The sequence below is a fragment of the Hylobates moloch genome, unplaced genomic scaffold, assembly GCF_009828535.3.
Source record: "Hylobates moloch isolate HMO894 unplaced genomic scaffold, HMol_V3 SCAFFOLD_6, whole genome shotgun sequence".
Taxonomy (NCBI): Eukaryota; Metazoa; Chordata; class Mammalia; order Primates; family Hylobatidae; genus Hylobates; species Hylobates moloch.
Genome location: NW_026652281.1, coordinates 147,017,467 through 147,043,500, shown reverse-complemented (window position 1 = coordinate 147,043,500; position 26,034 = coordinate 147,017,467). Strand labels below are relative to the sequence as shown.

At 43.2% G+C, this 26,034-nt stretch overlaps 2 protein-coding genes across 3 annotated transcripts in view; one reads left to right on the top strand and one right to left on the bottom strand.

Moving 5' to 3' along the window:
* DOCK2 (dedicator of cytokinesis 2) overlaps positions 1–26,034 on the bottom strand; it is a 448,549-nt gene that overhangs the window by 194,303 nt on the left and 228,212 nt on the right. The gene's annotated exons all lie outside the window — the stretch shown is intronic.
* INSYN2B (inhibitory synaptic factor family member 2B) lies at positions 1,835–25,054 on the top strand. Its single transcript, XM_032158601.2, has 3 exons — positions 1,835–4,099; positions 5,203–5,277; positions 21,931–25,054. The coding sequence occupies exons 1-3, from the start codon at positions 2,754–2,756 to the stop codon at positions 22,115–22,117; spliced, it is 1,608 nt and encodes a 535-aa protein (XP_032014492.1). The 5' UTR covers positions 1,835–2,753; the 3' UTR covers positions 22,118–25,054.

The following is a 26,034-nucleotide window of genomic DNA, read 5'->3' as shown; positions in this document are numbered from 1 at the left end:
TCAACTACTGCTTACTCTGCAAAATGGGGATAATATACAGGAGGTCATTTTGAGGATTAAACGCCAGGTGCTAACATAGCATTTAACCGTGAGTTTTTAATACATATTTGCTACTATTAATGAAAATAACTATTATGGACTAGGGAATTGGGTACTGAGCTCCCCATTATCACAGGTATCCAGGCAGGCTTAATTATTATCTGAGGAGGAAGATGCAGAAAGGATTTAGTCATGGACTGAGGAAATTGTCTACTGGATTCTCCCAGACCTAAAAGTCCTACACAAAGTCACCGAAACATAGAACCAATTTTAAAAGTTGCATTGTTTGGAATTTTTGTGTAAAGCAACTCGGGACCAGTAGGTTCATCTCCTCAGAGAGGTATGTGACAATGCCACTCTCAGAAGCCAACCCTGCTCTTCAAACAGGTGAGGCAAATGAGGAACCACCTGCTCATGAAACTCTGCTCATTCTGTCCCACAATGGCTCATTTTGTTTTCATGCTGCTAATAAAGACATACCAGAGACTGTGTAATTTATAAGGAAAGAGAGGGGTTTTTTTTTCTTTATAAAGAGAGATGCAGATCTCTCCAGACCTGCAAGGGTCTTTTGCCCTTGTTCTTAGCAACTGTCAACATATCATGCAGATCCCAAAAGGGCAGAGGCATAACTTCATAGTTAAGAATGCGGACTTTGGAATGACAGACACCTAGGTTCAAATTCTAGCTCCTCTACTGAGTACTTATCCCCTCTAAGCTTCATTTTCCCCGTAAGTCTAAGGGGGATAATGGCACCTCATGGATTTTTTGTAAGGATTAAATGAGATAATGCAATATTGGAAAAGCAGTAGGATATGTTTAGGCAAGTTACTTAAACTTTCTGGGCCTCAGTTTATTCAACTGTAAACGGGGACAAAAATATTATCTACCTTATAGAGTAGTTTGTGATTAACGAATGAGTTATGGCTTGGAAAGTGCTTAGAACAGCATCTGTCACATTAGTTAGTACTCAGTAAATATGAGTTGTTTTAATTAACGCATGTAAAGTCCTCAGCATGGTAAAAGTACGTGCTCAATAAATGGTGGCTATTATTATTATGAGGTAGCTGTTCCTCAGAGAAGTTCATGCACATTTATCTCCTGAAAAGCAATAAGAAATGAAGACATCAGGGGAGAATTTTGTCCTTAAATAAATGTTGCAGTCATAGCAGAACGAGTTCACAGGTCCTGTTGCCCTAGCAGGATACCCCAGGATCTTCACTCCTCTTCATGCCCAGGTTCTCTTTAATTCACAAGGACCTGCCCTTCATCCAACCATCCACTTTTTCAACAAATTCTCCTTAAGCACCTATAGTGAGCCAGAAAGAGGGCTGGGAATGCTCAAGCAGTGAATGAGATGGTTCCAGCCTCTGCCCTCCTGGAGTCTACAGGGTAGTGGAGGAGATGCACACTAAATAAATACATACACAAATGCTTATTTAATAACAGTTGTAATTTGTATTGTGAAAAATGTGACGAGGATGTACAATGGGTCTTGATGTGGTCTTGGCACTGGGTGGGTGAGTAAGGGGGAGTCATTGTAAAGGCTCCCAGAGAAATTGCTGGGACTTGACTGATGAACAGGAGTTGGCTGAGTGCTGTGCAGAAGTGGAGAGAGAAAAGGGTCCAGGCAGACAGGTATTTTGTTCCAAGGCCCTGCACCCACAAAGTGCCTGGTTCACAAAGAGAACCGAGAGAAAGGCCACGTGGTTGACTTATTCCTAGACCCTCCACTCAAAATCCTCCAGGTCCACAAAAACTGCCTTCTCAGTGGCCACTGTTGTCTCTTCCCTTTCAGGTGCTCCTCGCCTGCTTGCAGATCTCAGACCCTAGCTGGTCTCAGACCTCAGCCCCTGAGGCCAAGCAAACATACATCATCATGGAGGCTGCAGACATAGCTCACCGTGCCCACATGTGAACTTCGGCCAAGACACCACAACAGGGACTCTGCCCACTGAATCCCCTATGATTCCTCAATCCTGTCCTGGTCATACCCCACTGGGTTTTGTGAGGCTATTTAGGAAGATAAGTTTCCCTCACTGAAGAAAAGAGAGACAGCATGAAAGAAAACAATGGCCCCAAAGGAGGAATTTGTGATTGACATAAATGGGAATGTTTCCTTGGGAGCATCATGTATCACCAAAGAAGCAAACCTCCAGGTCATTTATTTCTCCACCTATTTACCTGCTATGAAAAGAAGACGCATTTAAGTTTCCTGCAGTTTCACCCTGGAAATTAATGCTCTGGGAAACAAAAAGCTGTATGTTCTAGATGTAGCAGGTTTCTTTTGGAATTCACTCATTGGGAGTCTGGCACTACCCCCCTAAATGGTACTTTTGTTGTCTTTTTGTTCAAGACAGCCAGCTTCTTCCAAGATCAGAACCGCGTGCCAGCCTCCCTTGATTAACCGCCTACCAGCTCTCTTGGTAGATCAGATGTTTAATAGTTAGCCTAACTCATTTGTTTTTCCAAGGAGAAATTATGACTACAATGAATTAGTATTTTAACTGCAGGGAAAGCATTACAGATAGTTCCTACGTAGACTCGAGAGGCTGGGAATGGCCAACAGGATTTTCCATACTAAGAGGAGAGGACCACTCCATCCTGGCCAGCAGTTCTCTATGTTTGAAATACTATCATTAGATACTGCTCCAAAGACCTAAGGGGAGATGTGCCTAGGAGAAGTGTATGGTCCTGATCCTTCCCACTGAGGCTCAATGGCCCAGCAAAATATGAAAGTGAGACCTGTGCTTCTAAAGCGTAACAGTCTAGAATCAGTGGAGTTTGTGAAACAACCTCACCACCGCAGGAGCAAATCCCAGCAGGTGAGATTCAAGGAAGATGGGACCACTAAGAATCCAACTGGCCTAGCTGAGGTTGACGTCCGAACTCCAGAAGACCCGGCTGTGATGGGGAAGACTCAAGCAACCAGGCACCATCATCCCCCCACCTACTCGCTCTCCTTCCCCAGGTCCCAGAAGGCAGGGGGCTTTCGCAACATTGCGATCCAAACTTCCCCCAGTCTCAGGAAGCATTTCCCAGTTTTCAAAAGGAAGAAACTCACAGCCAGTAAGTCCCTGGTGGAAATGCCAACAGCATCCCAAAGTGCCATCCAGGTCAACGGCAACCTCTCTGAACAGGACATTGTGTCTTCCAACCTTGCCTACTTAAGGTTGGCTCAACATCTTGAGGATGGGCCTCGAAGGGTCAAGGTGTCCCACGCATTCCTCCCGAGGGTCCCCAAGGTGCAAAGCAATGGTCCTGTTAGCATATGCTTGGAAGCAGGAACTTGGAGGTCCTTAGAGAAAGCCACAGCTGCCATTCAGGTTCCAGATGATATTTATCACAGTCCTTCCTGGGAAGCTAGAGAGTCTGCTCTCAGCCCAGACAGGTCAGCTGAAGTGAGTAACTCCATACACCCTTTGGATGACACATGTCCAGGTGATGGGAGAAGGGTGACTCCACCAGATTCAGAAAAATCCACCTCCTGCTTAAATGCCACCAGCGTTGCCAGCCACACACCAGGCACAGAGAAACTTAAGCCTGAATTGCTTTTGCCCAAAGACAACTCGGATGACAAAGACCTTGGCCCACTGTCATCTCAGTCAAAGGAAACGTGTGTTCCTTCACCTCCACGGACTCACAGTTCCCCCTCACCAGGCTCCCACAGCCAGCCAGCCCACCCAGGAAGAGCCTCAGACTGTCCTTCATCAAGTAACAATCACCAGAATCTGGTGTCACTCAAAACTAACAGTGCATCGAAATCTGCCCCTGGGTGTCAGGAGCAGACGGCAAACAACCCCACCGAGTCAGACACACTGGAGTTTCCAAACTGTCCAGGAAGTAATCACCTCCCATCCTCTGTTCCAAGGAGTGAGACCAAACTTCAGAGCACCAGGGAGATTAGTGATATTAATCAAATTCACCTGGCACGGGGTGAACTCTGCGACCTCCAAGGCCGACTGCAATCCGTGGAGGAATCTCTGCACTCGAACCAAGAGAAAATTAAAGTCCTTTTGAATGTAATTCAAGACTTGGAGAAAGCTCGAGCTCTCACTGAAGGGTAAGGAGATTTTTTTTTCATATTAAAATGACTGGGTGAAGTCATTTGCCAACACAGGGGCAGAGACAGCTTTGGTTTCTTTTAGTAAAAATGTCTCCAAAATGTTTGAAGCACTGTTGTTTCTCCAAATCATAACCACAGACCTCCCTTTTCTCTAATGGAATTTCATTTAGTTCGAGGCTTTGGTGGATTTTTGTGGATTTCTACTGCTGTTTTTGTTTTCAGTTGTTAACAGAATGGGGAAGGCAGCAATGAAGCAGTAGGATCAAAAATGACTTTTATGAAGATGAGGGTTCCATTGATACGTGATGGGGGAAAATGATAGCAGGAAGGCACTTCCCCATCCCCCTCCTCTTAGCAAGTTACTGCATTTGTACAGTATTTCTGTTCTTCGTGTCATTGTGACGAAGGACTTGAGATGGCCACTCATCTTACTATTGACCTTCCCCTGTACTGACTACTTTGATGACTTGGGCTGGCCCATCCATGACCAACTAATTGGAACTGAAATGAGGTCACAATTCATTTTGCACAATTCATTTTCTGCAAAGAGAAAAAAAGTCACAAAATGCTTTCCTGGGTGACTCAGCACCAGTATAGGAGGAAAAGGCAGTTATTTGTTTAGATGTGAAATGCTCGTCCCTCCAGAAAGTGCTTTCTAAAGACAAAGAAGAAGCAATGGCTAAAGCTCATCGAAAACAGTAGGAGAGAGAAGTCATTAGCGTTTGCTGTATGAATCAGAATCAGCACTGCCGTATAAGAGAGAAACACTGTGATGATGCAGAATGAAATGTACTGAACTAAGAGGTCAGGAGTTTTAATAACCTCCCTTCCACTCACCTGCAGAATCCCTCAACTCACAACAGGATTGTTGTCAGCATGAAAAAACTCTCAGCTTGAGAAATCTTTAACATGTATAAAAGCCCTCTAGAAATGTGAGCTCCTATTGTCATGACTTTCTTGTTTCCTTATTTGTAACAGCCATGCAACTTCAGAGCACTGTGAATGCTGTGCGATAGGGACTAAGGGACCAGTAGGTTGAATGTTTGTGGCCCACGTGACTTTTGCGCATAGATTTATCCAGCAAATGCTCTGTCTTGCAGGCGCAACTTTTATCGAACTGGCCAAGATCTCAACAATTGCAGTACCTGCCAGAACACGGCGTGCATCATATACAGGTACCTGGCCACAAGCGAGGCCTGCTCTGTAGACCATAAAGCCATAGGGTCCGCTGAACACTCTAGCAAACTTTTAAATGCAAAAAGTCAAGAGAGGCAAAAACAGGAGGGCTTTGAATATCTGAGACCAAAAAAAACAAGGTATTTAACTATGAAATGTTAACATCTGGTTCCAAGGCAGGGATTGCTTTGTTTCCTTAGAACAAAGTCTATGAGCACACCCTTTTGATGTAATCATTCCTATGCTTATCAAACACTAAGTGCAGGCATCATGGTAAGCTTGGCACGCATATTTGCATCTCATTCCACCCTCAGGAAAGTTAAGGCATTCAGTCTCGCTCACATAGAGCATTTTCTGGGAGCAGAAAGGGCCAAACTCAGAACTCACATCCAGATTTTTCAAATCCCAAACCTGTGATCTTAATTATTCCACCACACTACCTCTTCCTCAACAGTAGCTATGCCATGCCAAGCACTTACTTGGCACAGTCAAGAACCATGATAAGAACTTTATGTTCATTTCTAAGTATGTCATTTCCTTCTAGCACAGAGTAAGTTTGCTGCAGTAAATTTTTATAAGTGACAAAAGGGAAACATGATATACAGTGTAAACTTGGAGTCAAAGATCTGTGTTTTAATCCCCTAGTCTGACATCAGCTAACTTAATCTGGGCTCACTTTCCTTATCTGAATAGGGAACAATTATCCCTATTCAGACTTGCCATGAAGACCAAATGAAATAATATATGTGAATGTGTTTTGTAACTGCAAACCTCTGTACAAATCCAAGGGCTTATACCTGTACAAATCCAAGGGCTTATACCTGTTTTTACCAGAAATATCAATGCCCCCTTAGCTGGAAGCCCACTTTCCATGGCATAGTAGAAAAGTGGTCAAAAGCAGTAATTTCCATTGACGACACCTAATTTTGTTGACCAAAGTGAACAGTTTTGCTTTCTCTATTACGTTTCTCTTTTTGTTGAAAACTGGCAGCTCAGGGCCTGAGCAAACTGGACCCTAACTGGGTTGCCTATGTCTTCTTTTAAAACTTCACATTCTCTCTGGCAGAATCCTGAGATTTCACTGAGTAAGAGACCATGTGCCTGGAAGGCAGGAGGCGCTTGCCTTAAGCAGGGCAGGGCCTTGAGCATCTTTTCATTGAACCTGTCAGCTCCTTACAAAGAGGAGCCACCTGTTTTTAAACAAATAACAGAAGATTCAGGACTGCTCACAGACAAATGCCTTTCACCTCAATGTGAAGTCTTCCTTTAAAAAAGAGGGCCCTGGAAGAGCCCTGCAGCATTGGAAAGCCTAAGCAGAAGTTTCATCAATTGCTCTCTTTTTGCTGCATCTTTTTTAATATCTTCTAACTTGAACAAATTTTCTAATCATTCGGAGGACAAAAAGTATTAAATGTCTAGACAGAGAGGACAAAACTATTCATTATAAACAAGAAGAATTAATTTGAACTAACCTCTATTTAAATTTTGGATAGTCTCTCTTCTCTTCCGGAGCCAGACAATGTATTTTCTATTACCTTAAAATGATTTTTTATTTGGCCTATGTAAGTAAAAAGGGCAAGTGGTGATTTCCAAGTCTACTATGAGTTTCATGACCTGGACTTGGGCAAATCATTTTCCCCATCTGAAAAATGAGGGTCTTTAATAGTTCCAAGAGTCCCTTTTAGTTCTGACATTCTGATATTCTAAGCCAAATTAAAAGTGACAATATTTGGCTAAACTATGACCTTCTAACACATCTGAGAATGTTTGCATTTTTCTAGCACTTACTTCAAACATCTCCAGCAAACATTCTAAATTAAGTTACACCCCTGGATGGTTAGCAAAGCTTCATGCACCCCTTCCTTTCCAGAAGAACAGCAATTGTATGCATATATCCCTCATTACCATTCAAAGCCAGACTGTTCTCCCAGACAGAATCTATATCCTTGTATCTAAGCCATTGCGAGGGAACAGGCAATTAATTTGATGAAAGCAAAGAGATCTGAACAACAGCCCCATCGTAGTAACGGCGGGAAGATGAGAGTTGTCATTTTTTTTTTTAGAAAACATTCAAATGACTTCAAACTTGCATTGTGTTCTGGAAAGTCAGATCTTAGAAACGAATGAATAAGTGATGTGAAATACTCATCCCCAGGCCTTGTTAAGCTGCAATCTCTCTCCCCGATGATGGAGGCGCTCAGTGCATGTCACTGTACATAAAGCAGATGGGCGCATGATGGATTGCCCACTGGGTCTTCTTCTCTGGAGATGTTGCTGCTAAGTTAGCCATGCATATGGTTTCCTAAGTGGTATTTCCCAGAGGCTCCAGCAGCTGGAGGCTATGGCTATGCTGCTTGCTCTTATCAAGACATGTGGGGTCATCTGGTTCTATCTAACTCGTTCTCTCTGCTCCCTAAGCCTCACTGGCTCTCCTCTTACCATTGAACACTTGGATACATCCTATCTCACCAAGAGCACAGCCCTAACACCAATGCCTAGAGATTCTATCCATGGCTCTCAGGAGCTTGCAGGGAATTCCGTACATCGAGGTGAATGGAACCTTTGGTTTTGACTACCATAGACTCCACAGGAAGTGAGTGGCAATTGGCTCTAAACCACAAGCTGATTCCAGGCTGTTTTGGCCCCAATCACTCCCTTCACTTCTCCTTAGCATTAATCCTAGCACAAGTTACCCAAAGGGTTGAGTGAATGCCACCATGGTATCCAAGATTAAATAACATTAAATTACTTAGTAAGAAAGTTGTTCTCTTTTCAAATTTATTTCAATCCTTCCAATAACCTCGAGGGGAAAATCTGAGTTTGGTACTAGAACATCTTTAAAACCTTCCTAATGCTGGCTTATCACATTTCTCTGCAAAGAAAGAGCAGGTCTCAGGTTCACAGCCTTGAGCAAGCAATAGTTATCTAGCTAGAATACAATTATTTTTACTTTTTTTATTGAAGGCTTTAACTTTTAAAACTAGCCCTTTTAAATACTTTTTGTAATTGATGCAGGTCTGCATTTCCAAAAGTGATATTGCCTATTTTATATAAAACATGTTTTTAAATTTAAAAAGTGAATAGATTTAGAGAAAAAAAGTGAAATGAATAATTGTGTAGATGGTATGGAGAATCTTGAAAAAACCATGAAGGTGGAGAATGAGTGATAGAAGTTTGGGAAATGGTACCCTAAGGAATCGGCTCCTTTTCACCTTCTCAAGGGCACGAGGTCCCTCTAAGCCACTTGCTCCTCCTTCCCTCACCCCCTTTTCTACTTTTCCAGCCATATCTCCAGCATTCATCTTTATGTTCATGCTAAAAATAGTCAGCAGTGCTTCTTTAGAGGTCTTTGACTACAGAGATCATGCATTTCTTTTCTAGACATAACTCCCAGGAAAAAACTGCTTGGTTTAAGTTGTAAAATGTCTCCAATATGTTTTAAAGGAAAATAATAAGAGGTCTTTCCCAGAAAACTTTTCATCTCCCATCCAAGCATGCTGTTCAGGAATTGGAAAGACAGAGTTGCAACCTTACCGTTTTCGGTGGGTGAAGAGAGAGATTGGCCATGTAGGATTTGAAAGGTGCTAGAGAGGTGAGAGAAATAGAAGAGGTATTGTTTGTCCAGGGTCCACCTGGACAGGCTGCTCCTCTTCTTATCCTTAGTCTCTTCCCACCACTTCAACTGCACTCATGGACTTTATTTCTGTGGCACCACTTTCTGCTACCTTTTATCTGATATCTGTATCAATCTATCTTTATCTACTATCTATCTAAAATTTTCAACCAACTACATGCAGACATTTCGACTTCATATCCCCAAACACACCTATTTCACCACAAAATTAATTTTCTTCCCATATTTACTTTGTTCAACACCATTGACCAAGAGGCAACTCCATAAAGATATCCAGTCCCCCTTGACTTTCTCTTCATACGCCAAATAAGCTAGTGATTCCAACTGCTCAATCCGACCCCTTCACTCCAATTCCTCTGCTGCAGGTTCAAAAAAGGCTCTCATCATTTGTCACTTGAATGCTAATTGACCTTTTTGACATAGGTCTCTTTTCCCTTATCTCAAGTAATCCTCCATGCAGATTGCTAACTTGCCCCTGAAAAATAGAATCTGACCATGTCATACCCCTGCTAAACAATCTTGTCCTGGTTCAGGTAGTCTGTGGTTCCTCTCCAGCCATGGGGAACTAGGTGCTCAGCTGGTGGTTCTGTTATTCCTCCGTGCCTTTGCATAATTTCCTTTGCTTTCCTGGGATGTCTCTTCTGCCCTGCTTTGTGTGGATATTTCTTAGTCTTGCAGCTTAAATGTCAGTTATCTGGACAACCTCACAATCCAATCCTTCCCCAGAAGGACCTCCACGCCATGAGCCCTCGTCTGCTAGGTCACTGATCCTATTGCATTGTAATAGAGTGTTTATGCTTCTTTCCTTCAGCAAATGGCTAGTCTCTCAAAGTCATGGATCAGTGTCTCATACATACTTGGTGCTTAGTAGGTTCTTATTAAAGAAAGAAATGACTCTATTAACTAGGAGGGGAAGGAAAAGCAGTAGTGGACTTGAGACAGCTGTTTAGATTGTCCAGAAGTAAAGTCATTGTTACTATTAGTGTACACCATCACCCTTGGGTGAGGAAATGAAGGATTAAGCAAATATTCTTATTAGGAAGGAGGGCTTCTATGTAGCTGGTTCTCAACGGATCTTTTCAAGCTGAATGTAAGCCCATGGATTGCCAGTTTTAAAATAACTGGAATGCCACATACTTTCAAGAGAGAACCTTTCTTTGATGACTCAGAGAGCTTGCTGCACTTTCATAGGACATTGAAACCCTTGTTCTTCCAGGCCATCAGACATTATTGCCCAGGACTTCTGTCCTGGCTGTGGTGGGAAAGGCAAAGTTTGACTGTGGGGAACCATAAAACTCCCTCCAGGTGAAAATATATCCTTTCTCTGGTGTCTGAACTGTCCCAGGGATCTCTTTGGGAGGAGTTAGAACATCAGATCTTCAGGTTCTCTTGCTAAATGTCTAATGCTAAATATCAAAACCCAGGCTTGTAGGCATAATAATGCCTAAGGTGTCCACATCCTAACTCACGGACCCTCTGCATATGTGACCTTATTTGGCAAAAGGGACTTTGCAGATGAAATGAAGTGAAGGACTTCAAAGGAGGAGAGCAGGGTGGGTTATCTGGATGGACCCAGTATAATCACAAGGGCCGCAAAGAAAGAGGGAGGCCAGAGGATCAGAGTCAGAGAAGGAGATGTGATGCCAGAGGCAAAGGTCAGAGTGCCATGGTCACAAGCCAGGAGGCACGGCAGCCCCTAAAAGTGAGAGAAGGCAAGGGATGTGTTCTCTCCTAGAGCCTCCAGAAAGAGCACAGCTCTGCTGACACTCTGATTTACAGCTCTGGAGGACTTCTGCCCTCCAGAACTATAAGAGTAAAATCTATGTTGTTTTAAGGCATTAAATTTGTGGTAATTTCAACAAAAGGAAATAAGTACACTCAGATTAAATCCTCATAATTGGAGGCCAGTTTATTTGACTTTAATTGATGATTTTTACAATGATAACAGCTGACGAAAGAGATCTGTTGGGCTGAAACTTCAGGGAAAGAAAGAAGAGAGCTACCACTTACTGAGGATCCATTATTTACTGATCACTTGAAGTACCTTTTGTTTTCACACTTAATCCCCACAATGATGAGATTGATTAAAGTACCCCCATGTTATAGATGAAGGAACTGATGCTCAGGAAGGGTCAGGCACTTGCTCAACATTCAGATTAGGCAACTGAAGCTGAGAGAGGTGAGGCACTTGCACAATTATTCTGGAAATAGTAATTGCAACGGCCACAGCAGAACAGTTCTGTCTTCCAACAAGCCAGATTCCATAGCATGCTGCCTTCCAGATGCCAGACTCATCTGAAGGATATTAGGGCTCAGTGAAATGTTCGATCATCACTGAGTTCCACTTAGCCAAGGGCATCATGAGGGTTTACATTGAAGATGTAGGCTCTAGATAGTGCTCCCAAAGCGTGGTCATGGACCATCTGCATTGGAACCTCCTGGGTGTCTATGGAAACTGGTTGCTGGGTTTCAGCCCCAAAGCCACTGAATCAGAGTGTGGGGTGGAGGATGAGAATCTCCAGTTGCAGCAAGCTCCCTGGGAAAGATTGGTTCAAATAAAGCTTGAGGATTTTTTTAGGTAAAAAATCAGGGTCTTGAAAGAAGACAGTTGATTTACCAGAAAGTTTCGTGACGATCAGCCCATGAATAAAAAATACTTGCTTGTAAAATAGCCCAGAAAGTAGCTTTAGTTCTTACTATATCTTTGGAAAGATGAATTACCTTTCTGCTTGGCTTTGATTTTAGGGTTAGACGATCATATATAGACCTAATTATATATGTTGGGTACAGGTGAGAATGGAGGCAAGGGCGAGGGAAGGAAGAGAGAGGAGAGGATTATTCGTGGAGCAGGCATATCTTCTGATGCCTCCTGTTTCCAATGAGAAGAGAAAAGGAGTCCCTCTCAGGCCATTCTGGGGCCCAGGCTTGCATTATGCAATACTTAGGGGATTCAGCTGTAACCGTTCCTGCCTCCCGCCTCTCTCAGTTCCTCAGGCCTCATCTGAGATCAGAAACTGATTGGCAATCCAGGCTGACATTTTTCCTCCAACAAAGGTTGAGAGTAATTAAAGCCTAATTCTGCTCCCTGGCCAAGAGACCAAATGCTAAGAACTGCCCTCTGGTGGGTCCTAGAGGGTCAACAGCAGACACGTGTAAAAGTGGGTGTCCAAATGCTGACCATTACCACTACATCCCCACTTCAGAACAGGGGTATGGTCACCCCTTGCTTGGGAAGCAAGGACCATGCATGAGGCTAAATGCCATGCAGGATCTGCCACCACCACCTGCTCATTTTCTCAAACTCCACAGACCACTGGTTGCTTTTTTGGTGTTGTTTGAGACAGAGTCTCGCTGTCGCCTAGGCTGGAGTGCAGTGGCACAATCTCGGCTCACCACAACCTCTGCCTCCCAGGTTTAAGTGATTTTTCTGCCTCAGCCTCCTGAGTAGCTGGGATTATAGGTGCCCGCCGCCACACCCAGCTAATTTTTGTATTATTAGTAGAGACGGGGTTTCACCATGTTGGCCAGGCTGGTCTTGAACCCCTGTCCTCAAGTGATCCACCCACCTTGGCCTCCCAAAGTGTTGGGATTATAGGCGTGAGCCACTGCACCCGGCCGCTTTTTTATTTTAATCATTATTGATGCATCCACTCATAAATTCTTCTGGACCAGACAGAGAAGAACTTATGGATTTTGTAAAGGAGATTCTCTGCAAGAGCCTCCCTTTGTATCTAGCAACCAGGATTCTCGTTCCTAGCACATCCCCCTCACAGTTTTCATATTCAGAGTATGACAAGGAGGCTCCCTGGAATGCAGGCCAAAGCCTCACAGCTGTGCACCCTGCAAGAGAACAGCAAGGGCTTCACATCACTGAGGAGAGAGAGGCTCCAGAGAGCTGTGTGAGCCGCTTGAGGTTACACGGTTGGTGGTCTGAGAGTGCTTCTGGGAGTTTCCTTCTTGGTTAAGCGATTTGGCCACTGAGCTCTGGCCTTGCCTGCCACTTAAAGCTATTACCTAACCAGATAAAAAGGCATTTCTCTAGAAATGCAATATGCACTCAGTCCTATGGATTTAGCAACCAACTTTTCACTTAAATTATTTAGTATTTTCCTTTCATTTGCTTATGACACCCTCTCAGCGTGGAGCCAGGTAAACTGTTGAGAACCTTGTCTTCCAGCCACAGTCCTCGCTCTGGCCAGCAATGAAGTCCACAGTAAAAAATAATGATAAAGGCACACAGCATATCTGTTCTTTCTAGTAATCACAGATGCATTTGCAGCTCTCATCAAATTCCAACATGGACTGAGCCACACTATTTCAAATGCTAGGCTGTGAACGTCATAGCAATGCCGTCGAGCATCTCCAAAACAACCAATAGCAAATACAGCTTAAATTGTCTCTTTGGGAAACAGCCATGAAGTTTGGGGTACATGTAAAATTTCTCTGAGTCCCAACAGGCGATTCCCAAGACATTTGTCTCTATTCCCTGATTCTCTTGAATGGCTTTACCCCTTTATTTTTCTCCCTGGAGTGTAAAGGAAAAGAAGTAGGATTTACAGCATCAGCAATTTATCTGTAATAAAAAATGAAACCTATTTTAATGCATTAATAGCAAAAGAGGCTGAAACATGCCATAAATATAAAATTACACGAGTTGAATATTTCAGAGGAATAATAAATGAGTGGCTGCTGGCACAGAGGCCACAGGTGATCACAGAGTGATCTGATCTTTATTTCTCCATCAAGTTAGTGTAATAATCATTACCATTTGTTGAATCAGCTACTGCACTAGGCATTTTGCCCAACACTATATGTCTATCGTTTCATTCCAGACTCCTAACAATCCTAAAATGTGGATAGGATTAACATTCCCATTTTACAGATGAGGAAACTGAGGCTCAGAGAGGTTGAGTGATCTGCCCAAGATCCCAGGGAGCCAGGGCTCAAAACCAGGTCCTACTTTCAGGAGACTTTCCTGTCCCTTCCCCTCTTTCCTTGTGACCTTGCATCATCAGTGAATAAGTGTGTTAACTTTCTCGGAGATGATCTACCCTTTCTGAGGGCTTCACATGCAGATCTTCCTGGCACAGAGTCACAGAACCCAAAACATAGATTTCTTTCAGAGATAGCTATCAGCAGAGATTTCTGCAGCTTGATCCCATTTATATATGTGCCAAGAAGAGAACCTGTGATTTTCTGAAGACCCAACAGCAGATAGATGCCCTAGGAGAAGGGGTAGACTTGCCAATTTGAAATAGCTGCAAGTTGTGAAGCACAAAATTAAACCCTATAAAAAATGAGCAAACTGGTCATTAGGAGAAAGTCTTAGGAACAATATCCCTTCCAGGATGGGGAGAGAAAAACATACCAACTAAAGTTCCTGTGATCTGAGACTGTAATTCTTTCCCAGAGATGCCTTCCAAAGTGTCATGATTTATCCAAATGGACAAGAACCAAACTACCCTTGCTGCATCCATTGATTCTTACAGCTAATTCTTTAAAAGAGAAAGTTGCGGGAGGTCAGTAAATCAGTGGTGCACCTGGGTTCTGTAGAAACAGGGACCACAGAAATGCTCCAACAAGAGATGAAGAAAGAAGTGGAGGGGAATTTGGAAGATGGTTTGTCTTCAGGGAGACGCCATGAATCATTCACTTCTCGGCCAACTTGCTTAAAATGTAGCTGATGGCAGTGGCTTGTCAGCATGTCTCTTTATAAAAGAGCAGGACCCACTGCTGAGAAGGAAGTGCAAAATGGCTCACTGGAGACATCAGCAGCCTACACCAGACCCAAGATTGCTGACCCCAGATATTATCTTCAATAGGCTGCCTCCTTAGAAGGTGAGCACCTTTTTTGGGTATGCAGCCTCCTTTTCAAGGCTGCCCTGAAATTGAGAAAGATTATTCCAAGGTGGACTGGTCAGCTGGTCCATAAAGGGTCCCCCATGCACCCCAGCCCCAGTTTAGGTCTGGTTCCACAGGGGACTGTGAGGACACCCAGGAGCACCAGGCCTTGGCCACCATCTCCAACCCCACCACCCTACATATTTTGCAATCAGGATTTCATACAGATGCAGATTACTATGTTCTTTCAGTCCAGTGCATCTTAGTATACAAGCTTTGGGGCTAGACTGTCAGGGTTCAGATTCTGACTCTGTCACTTATATTTACATGCCCTTGGCAGAATATTTAACCTCTCTTTGCCTCAGTTTTCTCATTTATAAAATGAAGGTAATATTATTTATCCCATGAGAGTGTGAGAATTCATGAGAGGAGTGTAAACTTGTAGCATAGTGTCTAGCACATAGATTTCACTCCGTAAATGACCATCATTCTTTTTATCATAATTATTATTTTTGCCCATTTAAATTACCATGTGTCCTAATCTAATGTGGCCCACGTACTCTCTTTTTGTTTCTTCTCCTTAGAATAAAATGCTAGAAAGAGTTAGGTCCATGGCTAAAACATTTGATCCTTCTTTAAACAGAAAAATCAAAGGACTAGGTATCAGGAAACCAGGTGAATAGACTGAATGTTTGTGCACCCTTCAAATTCAGATTAATTCCTAATGCCCCATGTGATGATATTTGGAGGTAGAAACTTTGGAAGGTGATTAGGTCATGAACTTGGAGTCCTTGTGAATGGGATTAGTGCCCTTATAAAGAGAACTCAGAGAGGTCCCTCTACCCTTTCTGCCACGTGAGGACACAGTGAGGGAATACAGCTGTCTATAGACCAGGAAGAGGGCCCTTAACAGGCACCCAACTAACAGCACTTTGATCTTCAACTTAGCAGCCTCCAGAGCTGTGAGAAATAAAATGTATGTTACATATAAGCCACCCAGTCTATAGTATTTTGTTATAGCAGCCCAAGCAGACTAAGACATAGGGTTTAGATTCTGCTTGTAACTTAGTGTGACTTCCCTTTGCCAACTTGCTTGTCTGTTAAATGGGCAACAACCTTCCTATCTTCCTGGGCTATCATGAGGATAAAATAAGAACACAGATCTAAAACACTTTGCAAATTCAAAAGTTATATACAACTGAGAGGCTTCTGTTATTTGTTTCTACATCAATTTTTATCTCCTTTTGGCTCACCCAACTTCAGTTTACCCAGCCAAGATCCTGCATCCAAAACCTCGCTCTGTTGTTTGCTCATGAGCTTATCTATTTTTTGCTAGTTGTTACTCACTGTTCCTTCTTCCAGACAAGTCATGACTTGGGGCTCTTGCTGCTTCCAATTACCTAGAAAAACATCTTTCTGCTTTTCATCGAGCATGATGGCTGGAGCACTGATCTGTAAGCTAGATTAGTGAGGTGCCCTCAAGAGGGAAACCTGAAAGTTCTTACCATTTCTGGTTTGCACATAGCTCACTCTCTAAACGCAATGTGGCTCCGTGTTCAGACATCTCCTTGGATGTGAAGGGCTCTAAGGCTCCTCAGGCAGTTAACTGAGCATCCCTGAACCACAAGTCCCATGTCCCATGCATCCTCAGGAAGACCTTGAATGCCCTGGGCTCAAAGGCTCGTGTCCAGAATCTTGCATTGTAACAATTTTGCCCTCCACTGTAAGCCAGGGTTCTGCAAACTCAGCACTCTGCACCTGTCTTCCTTCTTATGATCCTGCATGGAATATACAGCATATGTGAAATATGGAGGGTGGAAGATGGTAAGGATGGGAGGGTACAGAGAGTAGGTGGAAGCAGTGAAAGCGAGGTGAGGTCAGAAAAGTTATTGGTGTGCTATTTGGATCCTTGAGCTAAAAGCCAAAGCAGAGAGTCTCTCCCACTATCTGCAAACAACCCTCTGCTAAGAATTAATTTCAATTTTCACCAAGTTGGCAACTTACTCCTTTTTGCAAGGGGTTGCTGAGCATGGTGTAGTAGCTAAGTAGGAAGTAGAAATGCATCTTCTCTTTTCTACCCAGCCTCAAGATAAAAAGCAGATGAGAGGGCTCTGTCCCTCCCCATTTATAAGGCAGCTGCCACCAAAGCAAAATATACTCCCTCTCCTGCCTTCCAAACTGTAGTGTGTCAAACCGATGAATAAAAAGAAAAGTGGCAATTTTCCTTTATGTTAATAAATTGCTTTGGCCTAAAAAACATTAATCAATTTCTTTCCGAAGCACATACCCTTCTCCATATCCTGCTATTTGCCTGGCCTTGAAAAGAAAGTTACTTTCAATCCCCTTTAAATTGTTCAAGACCAGTGGGGGCAGTCACAAGAGGGGAGTGGGGAGCTCCCTAAATCCAGTGATTGTAATGGAACCCTGCTGTGTTTCCATAGAAACATAGAGAGTGTATTCTTCCCTGAATGTAGATTGTGGGGAGGGGTGGGGAGGGGTGAGGAGTGATGCTGCTGGTAAGGTGTGCAGCTACTGAAGAGCTGAAGGTTGATGTGAGGAGCTGAGATGGGAAGGCAAATGACCTAGTGAGGAATAGTGGAGTGGGCCGAGACAGTGTTCCGTGTGCAGTGATTTCACCTGTTATTGCATTCCATCTGCACAGCCAGCCAGCGAGATAGCTAGTGTAACTCCCAAGTTCAACTGAGCCATGGGAAGAGAAGAAACTTGCCCAGGGTCACCCAGCCAGGAAGTGCTGCAGCCTCCATTCAAACCCAAGAGGGTTCAACTCTGGGGCCCTCACTCTATCCTCTGTGTTGGGCTGGGCTTCAAGTTGTGACAGGAGACAAAGTTTCCGTTCCATCTCCCGGTCTTTTCTACCCAGGCCTGCCCATTCTATACACATTCTGGAATCATCCAGAGCATTAACATCATTTTCTTTTTGAGATGGGGACTCACTCTCTCACCCAGGCTGGAGTGCAGTGGTGCACTCATAGGTAATTGCAGCCACAATTTCCTGGGCTGAAGTGATCCTCTCACCTCAGCCTCCCAAGTATCTGGGACCAGAGCTGCACACCACCACACATGGCTAATTTTTTATTTTTTGTAGAGATGGGGTCTCGCTATGTTGTCCAGGCTGGTCTCAAAATCCTGACCTCAAAGAACCCTCCCACCTGGGCCTTTCGAAGTGCTGGGATTACAGGCGTGAGCCACTGTGCCCAGCCTATTTTTCTTAAACAGGTATTAGGACACTTGTAAGTCTTGTCAAACTCAGCTGGTTTGTTGTCATTGTTTATTTGAATTATGAAGTCAGAGACACTTCACATATAAGGAGAGGAAGGCAGTTGGTGCATGTGTGTGTTCATATAATTTGGTGGAAGCATATGGATGAAGAATTGGAAAGTAGGAGTAGTTGAGAGAAATAAGAAGTATATTTTGAAAGCAATTGTTATTAAATCACCTATCTCAAACACACTGGGGACAGTATCCACATCTGTCTAACTTACTGTTGTGTTCCTGGAACCTGGTACAGTGTCAGGCCCAGAGCAGGATGGACTGATGATGGATGGAATGTTTTGTACAAGAAAATCTTAGACTCCTAAAATCCTAGAGGGGGTACCCACTCTCTTTGGCTCCATCTGGTACTTTATGATGAAGATTGTTTTTCTGCCACAATAGGGAGGGCAGGGCTATTTCAGGAGCTAGGAGCATTGTGAACATAGATGTCCCCTATCTGTGAACTATGTGTGTTCCTGGTGCTAGAGGGGTGAGAATCAGAGCTTGCAACTCACCATTTTAAAGTCCTTCCTTGCTGCAATGCAGGGGTTGACTAGGCTCTCAATCCATCTCCTTCAGTTTCCACTGGGGAGAATGAGGTACAGGTGGCACAGACAGAAACCCACTCCGCCACACCCCAGACAAATAGGGGTGCAGTACCAGGTGACGCCTCCTGGAAGGAGAGACTGTGATGTTATGATTAGATATGTGTGTGATCTACATGTGTGGGGGATCAATAGATAGACAAATAGATGCTAGAGGTAGGTAGATAGATAGATAGATAGATAGATAGATAGATAGATAGATAGATAGATAGATAATAGATAGATAGATAGATAGATAGATAGATAGATAGATAGATAGATAATAGATAATGATAGATGATGGATAGATAATGATAGATGATAGATAATAGATAATGATAGATGATAGATACATGATAGATGATAGATACGTAGATAATAGATGATAGATTAGATAGATGGATGGATGGATAGACAGACAGATAGGTTTTCACCCATGGTTCCTGGCTCATAACTCCCATAGCCCTTGTTAAAATGTTTTGTTATCATGTTGGGTGAGTTAGGCCTCAGGAGCAGGCCTCAGGAAACAGAGTCTCTCTCTCTGACCTTCTCCTGTCCTCCTGTCACCTGCCTAAGGCAGGACTCTAATCTGATTGTGGGTTAAGAGACTGATTCCAGAGTGGGTCCTGCCCATACCCTGGAAGAATGAGTGCTACACAGGGGGCCAAAGCCCCCATACTTCGCCCCACGCATCCCTTCGTCTGTATCCTTTGCAATATCCTTAATGATACACCAGTAAATGTAAGCAAGTGTTTCCCTGAGTTCTGTGAGCCACTCCAGCAAATTAATCAAACCCAAAGAAGGGGTTTTGGGAACCCCAACTTGAAGCTAGTCAGTCAGAAGTTCCAGGGTCCCAGACTTGTAAGTGGGGGGAACAAGGGGGAAGTCTTGTGGGATTGAGCCCCCAATCTGTGGAATCTGATGCTATCTCTGGGCAGATAGTGCTGGGACTGAATTGGAAGACACCCAACTGGTGGCCACTGCTTGGTAGTGGGGAGAAACTCCCACACATTTGGTCATAGAAGTCTTCTTCTGTGTTGATGTTGTTGTGGTGTGAGAGCAGAGGAAAAACATGGTTTGAGAGTTTTTCCTGAAACAGAGAGTCAGTATGTGAGTCTGCAGATGCCTCTGCCCACTGGCCTGGCAAATTCTGGGCTTTGGCTAGAAGGTCTCTAACAGCTACTGATGCCAGCACTGAGGACACAGAGTCACTGGACTAGCAGTGCCAGGAGGCCAGGGAGATTGTCTGCCTACCATTCCTTCCTCAGCAGCCAGAACAGGGCCTGCCACAAAGAAGATGCTCAATAAATGTTTGTCGAGTGACTGGCTGAATACTTGGTGCCCACTCTGTGCTGCGTGTTGTATATGCACATGGCATTTAAGCTTCACTGAGATCCTTTGCGTAGGCACTACTCATTTTGCAGATGAGGACACAACAGCCTGGAAGTGGGAAATGACTTCCCCAAGATCTCACAGTGAAACTATGGAGCTTTGCTTTAAAAAACACAGCCTATGTTTCATCCATAATATAATAATTCTAATTTAATATAATAATGGCCTGTAGATCATCCAGCCAGGATTATGTCTCCATAGAGAGGGCCAAGGAGAACAGAAAGAGAAGGGATGTAAGTGCAGGAGAAGCAAGCCTGGATGAAAAATACAGAAACAAAACAATCAGATACCCTTTCCTAGTGCTCCCTAAGAACTAACACCCCATCAGTCTTGCTATGAAACGGGCCCCCTCCCTCCTCTAACTCTTCAGCCCTGCCTCTTCCATCTCAGAATGCTCAGGGACAAGGCATCCTTTGGGACTTCATTTGTCATGCATGGCAATGGCAACATGCCTTTGCAGCAGCACGAACTCAGGTCCCCGGCCCTGGGAGGTGACATGGGGATAGTAAGCAAGGGCAGATGTCCCTTTAATGACAGCTGTTTTCCAGCCCTTGCTGGGTATAAAGGCACTGGCCAATCATGCCACATCATAAACCAACATGGGGTCTTTGGTCTTCCAGATGCAACATTTCATTTTCCTCCTGGCTAAACAAGGAAAATGCACTGTTTTCATGACCGCGTTTCCTCCACTTTCCACACTCTCATGCTGGCTCCTCATTGTTGGGCCTTCTGAGACCCCTGGTATGAAACCAGGTAACAAACATATCAAAAAGCTTAAGAGCTTTCTTAGAAGCATCTTGGCACTGAAAACTCCTCTATAAGTAAATCCTCCTCATGGAGGAAAGTGGACAATTAAGGACAGAGGGAACCCGTGCTCAGCCCACAGGGATGTCTAAGAGGATTCGTTTTTTCTGCCCCAGCTCTCTGGGTTCTGGGGAGGGTGAGCCAGAGTGAGCAAGCAGGCTGAGAGCCCCTGAGGTCTGCTGGCCTGACTCCCAGACATGCGGAGGTCACAGACAGCATCAGCACCCACTCCCCACAGGACAGACTTCTGTTCAAAGCCCACCTCCCCTGACCTCAGGGACCCCTGGTCTGCGACAGGTTCACTTTTACCTCCTCAATGTTTGTGATAATCAGCACAGGACCATGGAGTCTGTATGTTAATGACACCAAAACACACAAGTAAAATAGCCAAAAACAACAACAAAAAACAGGTTGGGAATGTCCATCCATCAGTAGAGGAATATTTAAATACATCGTATTGAGGAATACTGCAAGGCAGTCTTACATGTAAAGCTCTCCAAGATACATCTTGAAGTTGAGATGCAATTCAAAGAGCAAGGCATAAGATATGGGTAGAAATTATGTTAATGATGATGATGATAGCAGTAATAGAAGCTAACACATATGGAGGACTTAGCGCACTCCAGGCACTACTCTGAGCACTTCATTTGTATTATCTCAGTTTACACACCTTAATTCCAAAGAAAGCCTTTGAGATAGGTGCTCATATTACCTCCATTTTACAGATGATGAAACTGAGCTGCCAGTTTTCTTGTCTGTTCCTCTGTATTATCCCTATTTTTTAATAATGAGACAGTTTTCATGCATAACACATGCAAAAACCCCATTAATGATTAAGAGAGAGACTGGAGCCAATATTTACAGAACACTTGCCATCAGGTCTCACTGACCCTTAATAACATCCCTGTGAGGAAGGCATTACAGGTGCCAATTCAATCAATGAAGAACTAGAGGTTCAGAGAGGTGGCATCACTTTCCCAAGGTCAAACAGCCAGTAGGTACCTAAGGATCTAGGATTTGATCCCAAAGCTCATGCTCGTCCATGTTAATTGGGGCTGAGTGATGCTAAATCAGTCTGTGCTGATTCGAATTTACTTTCCTTCCTTCCTCTCTGTGTTTTTCAGTGTAGAGTATGATTTTCGGCAGCAGGAAGGCAGGTTCCATGAAGTTTTGCAGAGTCTGGAGGAAGCAGAGCCAGTTGAGGAGGCATCGCCCCCACCAAAGTCCCCAGCAGAACCCCCAGCCCCGGAAAAGCAGGACTTAAGGCGGAAAACCAAGAAGGTGAAAAAGAAATGCTTCTGGTGGATCTGAACTGGTTGGGACCATCCCCCAGCCCGCCATCTCCATGTACTTCCTGAGATGGGAAATCCACTGCACTTAAGGCCTGTCCTGCTTCTTTGCAAAGGCCCTGGGCTGTGAGTCCCTTGGCCTGTGAAACAGAAGAGCCTTGGATCTGATGTAGTCGCTGCTGGACACCTGACCACCATCCTTACCTGAGTGCGTGCCACTGCTTGCTGAGGGCTTCACGGACACTAGAGTGACCACTTGCCAAGTTCCCTGTCACACTTAGCCAGAACTCATGCTGAGTTGCAAGTCCAGATTCCCACCACGAGCAAAACCCCACACTACACCTTCCAACACCTCCGCAATGCTAAGCACTTCCTCCCATCCTGGGTTCATCAACCCAAAAGAAAAAAAATAGTGTTGTGCAGAGCCAGAAGATAGAGGGAGGTTATAGGTTATAAGCAGGTACCACAGAAAAAAAATGAGATAAATTGGCAGTTTTCTAAGATATCAGCATACATAATAAGCACAAGAGAAGTGGGCAGGGCATAAAATGCACGATCACCCTGGTGTGTTGGGTTGTTTTCCTTTTTAATTAGCCCCTTGATCCCAAATTAAGGCTCTGTCATCTCATGGTGCATGAACCTTTCTGCCTGTGGCAGAGTCAGGCCACCCCAAGGTATAAACTTGTTGGTGTGGCTGTGCTGGACAAGTGTAATTCAAAGAGGATTTCAGCAGTTGTAGCTGTTCCAGGGCCCACCCTAAACCATCACGTTCTTCTTTGCCTGGGGCCTAAGACCACCTGGCAAATGGGTGGAATCTGTTTTCAGTGTGAACTTTAAGACTCCATAGTTAACTTACCTGCAATATTTAAAATCATGAGATCCAGCAACCTATCCATCAGTTACATCTTATGAGCAACATAGATAAGGCTAAGATAAAACACAACACTGTTTCTCATCCCTCCATCCCAGAAACAGCCGTGTAGATAGGTTCAAACATATATTAATCAACACAGTCTCCCTTCCTGGTGACCACGCAATGGTCACCTGATTGAAAAACTAGCAGGACTGTGGATGAGGATATAGTTTTTTTCTGTTTTAGTTTTAAATATCTTTCTATCCCGAAGTCTGAGTTTTTCAAGGTCTGGCTCATTCTGTTGACAAGACCTACATACATGTGGATCCAGTCAAACTTGCATGGCTGAATAAACTACTAAAGTAACATAATTAAGTAATTGCTAATATACTCTTGTGGATGAGGGGTAGGATGGAAAGGCTCAGATTCCTTCTGGTTGAATTAAATTCTCTACCAGCATGTGGTTAGATTGACATTGCTAGAAAGGGATCTTGAAACTAAACATATATTAAACGAAGAAGGTATTTTGTAATTTCCTTGGCTGAAGATCCAGTGTCTAAGCTAGAATCTTTGCAGAGCACAGAATCCTGTGTGTTCGTGGGATGTACCTACCCCACTGCAAATTGAGCCTAATTGAGCAAACCACTCCGATGGTTTCACCTTCCCCTGTCATAGTGATGCAGTGCACAAAGCTATTTCCGTGAGAATGAAAGGGAAATTTGGCAAGGAATATCAGCTTGCACTATTTAAGTCTTGGAATGTCATTCAAGATGTTCTTGTTCTGTTTCTAGTGTAATGTTTAAGCCCACAGAATGAGACCGGAATATATAAAGTCATGTTAGAATTAAGATAAATACACTTGTCATACTTAAGAAGCCACATTTCAATAAGATATGCTACCACTGGCTAAAAGTCACAGATTTTTTTTTTTTCCTGTATCCATACGATCAACTCTCAATCAGCCCCAGCAATGGAAAAGAACAGAATAGAAGATAATCCAATAAAGTGAAATCATTTGGGACCTCTTATGTAAATTTATCTTGTAGTAGAGCTTCCATCTTAATTTGCTTTGCTCACACTAATTTCATGTGAATTTGTATTCTCGGGCATCATGCTAGAATGTAAATAACCCTGTTCCTAGAATTAAGAGATCCAGGCAACCAAGCAGTCTATCCCACTAGCCTTTGGCAAATGGCTTAAATTTCCAGGGCCTGTTTGTCCGTTCTTGAATAGAGATAAGAACATATGCTTTCCTACTTTATAAACTCTTAGCACGTTCCACATTATGTGAGCTGAGTGACTCAGAGCTGAGCTGGATTACTGGCCAAAGTTAGCCTGGCAAGATAAAGACATGTTTGAGGTACCTCACCAAAATTAATAAGCTCATGTGGTCATAGATATGTTTCCAGTTGGGGCCCTCACATGAACCCTTAACTGAATTAAATAAAACTGGGACTAGAAAATGTTGACATTTTCTGCACTTCCCCAACAACAACAACAAAAAGAAAATGTTGACATTTCTAGAAATACAGCCAGACAAGGCTATACTGATTCTACACCAAAGCACAACACTGCATTGCTTGGGCCACTGACCTGAAACTGGGAAGGAGTTCTCTTCTGAAAAATTGATATTTAAAATCATTATGAGGAAATAGGATTCCATAAACATTTTCCTGATGAACAAAAATGATCGTCTCTATGTTTAAAACACCATACACACATATACCAAAATGCATACTCACTTATTCATGTGAAAATCACTGCTTCTTTGTAAAATATTATGTAACATCTACAAGGATATTCTACAGAAATGCTGTACTTGAGGTTATCTGGTTTTCTGGAGAGACATTAATTTAGCAAAAATTACTTTTATAAAATGGAAAGGAAAAAGACCAATACATCAACTTAAATTGCAGGAGTTTATGTAGCTGCTTTCTCTGTAGTTTAAAAAATAATGCATAAATGCGTACTCACTATCCTTGGAACTTAATACCAGCTCATCTATAGAGCACCTTCTTAAAGACGATGTACTGATGTAAGGTTTTGTAAATTTCTAAACTGTTTTAAATGGGATATTATCTTTTGCAATAAACTTACATATTTTTTCTAGGTTTTAAGACTCCATTACTAGCTTGGGTTGATTTCGGTTATAAAATGTATGCTTAAGAGGGACACCTCAATGGTCTAAGGGAAAGTATGGCTTTCATTATAATTGCTTCTATATATTTCTAAGGGAAATAAATAAAGATCAGATTCAGAACTTAGTGTCACGATGATCACATGAAACCCTGTGTGTCCCGTGAGCGAGGGAGGCAGCATGAATCAATGGAGAGCTGCTCCCAGCCTCATTCCCATGGATGCACATGCATGATTTGTATCATTATGCTCAGACACCTGAACTCTAATTTATTCAGTACTTTTCTTTAATTATTTTTCCCTTAATTTTTTTCTTAAAAGTCAAGTTTATATCACCAATGTGAAGAAAAACAATATCATGTTCCAAAAATAGAAGATGAAATAAAAATATATCTTATTAAATTCTTGCTAAACCCTATTGCTATTGAGGCTGCTAAGCCTGAGACCAGCTCTCTGTTAAGATGGGATATTAGCAAATATTCAACACATACTAAAGCCACATTCACACCAAGCCCATTTTCTACTTGACTAATCAGGATGTTTGAGAGAGAAGTGAAAAGAGAACAACTTTCCTGTCATGTGATTCAGTATTCTTTTTCCTGCCTTCTCCACGAACCATCTAAAACCAGCTTGGGTTTACACCTGGAGAGTGAGTCTCCCACTTTGGGAAACCTCAGTTTAGAGAAACAATAACAAAAACAAACCCTGGACATAGAATCAGAAGTCTTGGGTTTGACAGCATTCTGCTACCTTCTTTTTGCTGCATAACCTTGAGCAAGTTACTTAGCTTCTGTGAACCTCTGATTCCTCTGATATACCCCCTGCCTCCCAAGAGTGCCTTGAAAATGAACTGAGTGACAGCCAAGAGCACAATTAGGGTACACATTGGGCCAGGTGCTCAACAAACACATATTCAGTCATTTGTGGATTGAAGTAAATTGGGAGAGAGA

What these genes read in the sequence shown, in the direction of transcription:
- INSYN2B (XM_032158601.2), top strand. Translation starts at nt 2,754, where the DNA reads ATGGCCCAGCAAAATATGAAAGTGAGACCTGTGCTTCTAAAGCGTAAC. An exon ending in GCTCGAGCTCTCACTGAAGG is followed by an intron (nt 4,100 to 5,202) that starts GTAAGGAGATTT and finishes TCTGTCTTGCAG; the next exon opens with GCGCAACTTTTATCGAACTG. An exon ending in ACGGCGTGCATCATATACAG is followed by an intron (nt 5,278 to 21,930) that starts GTACCTGGCCAC and finishes TGTGTTTTTCAG; the next exon opens with TGTAGAGTATGATTTTCGGC.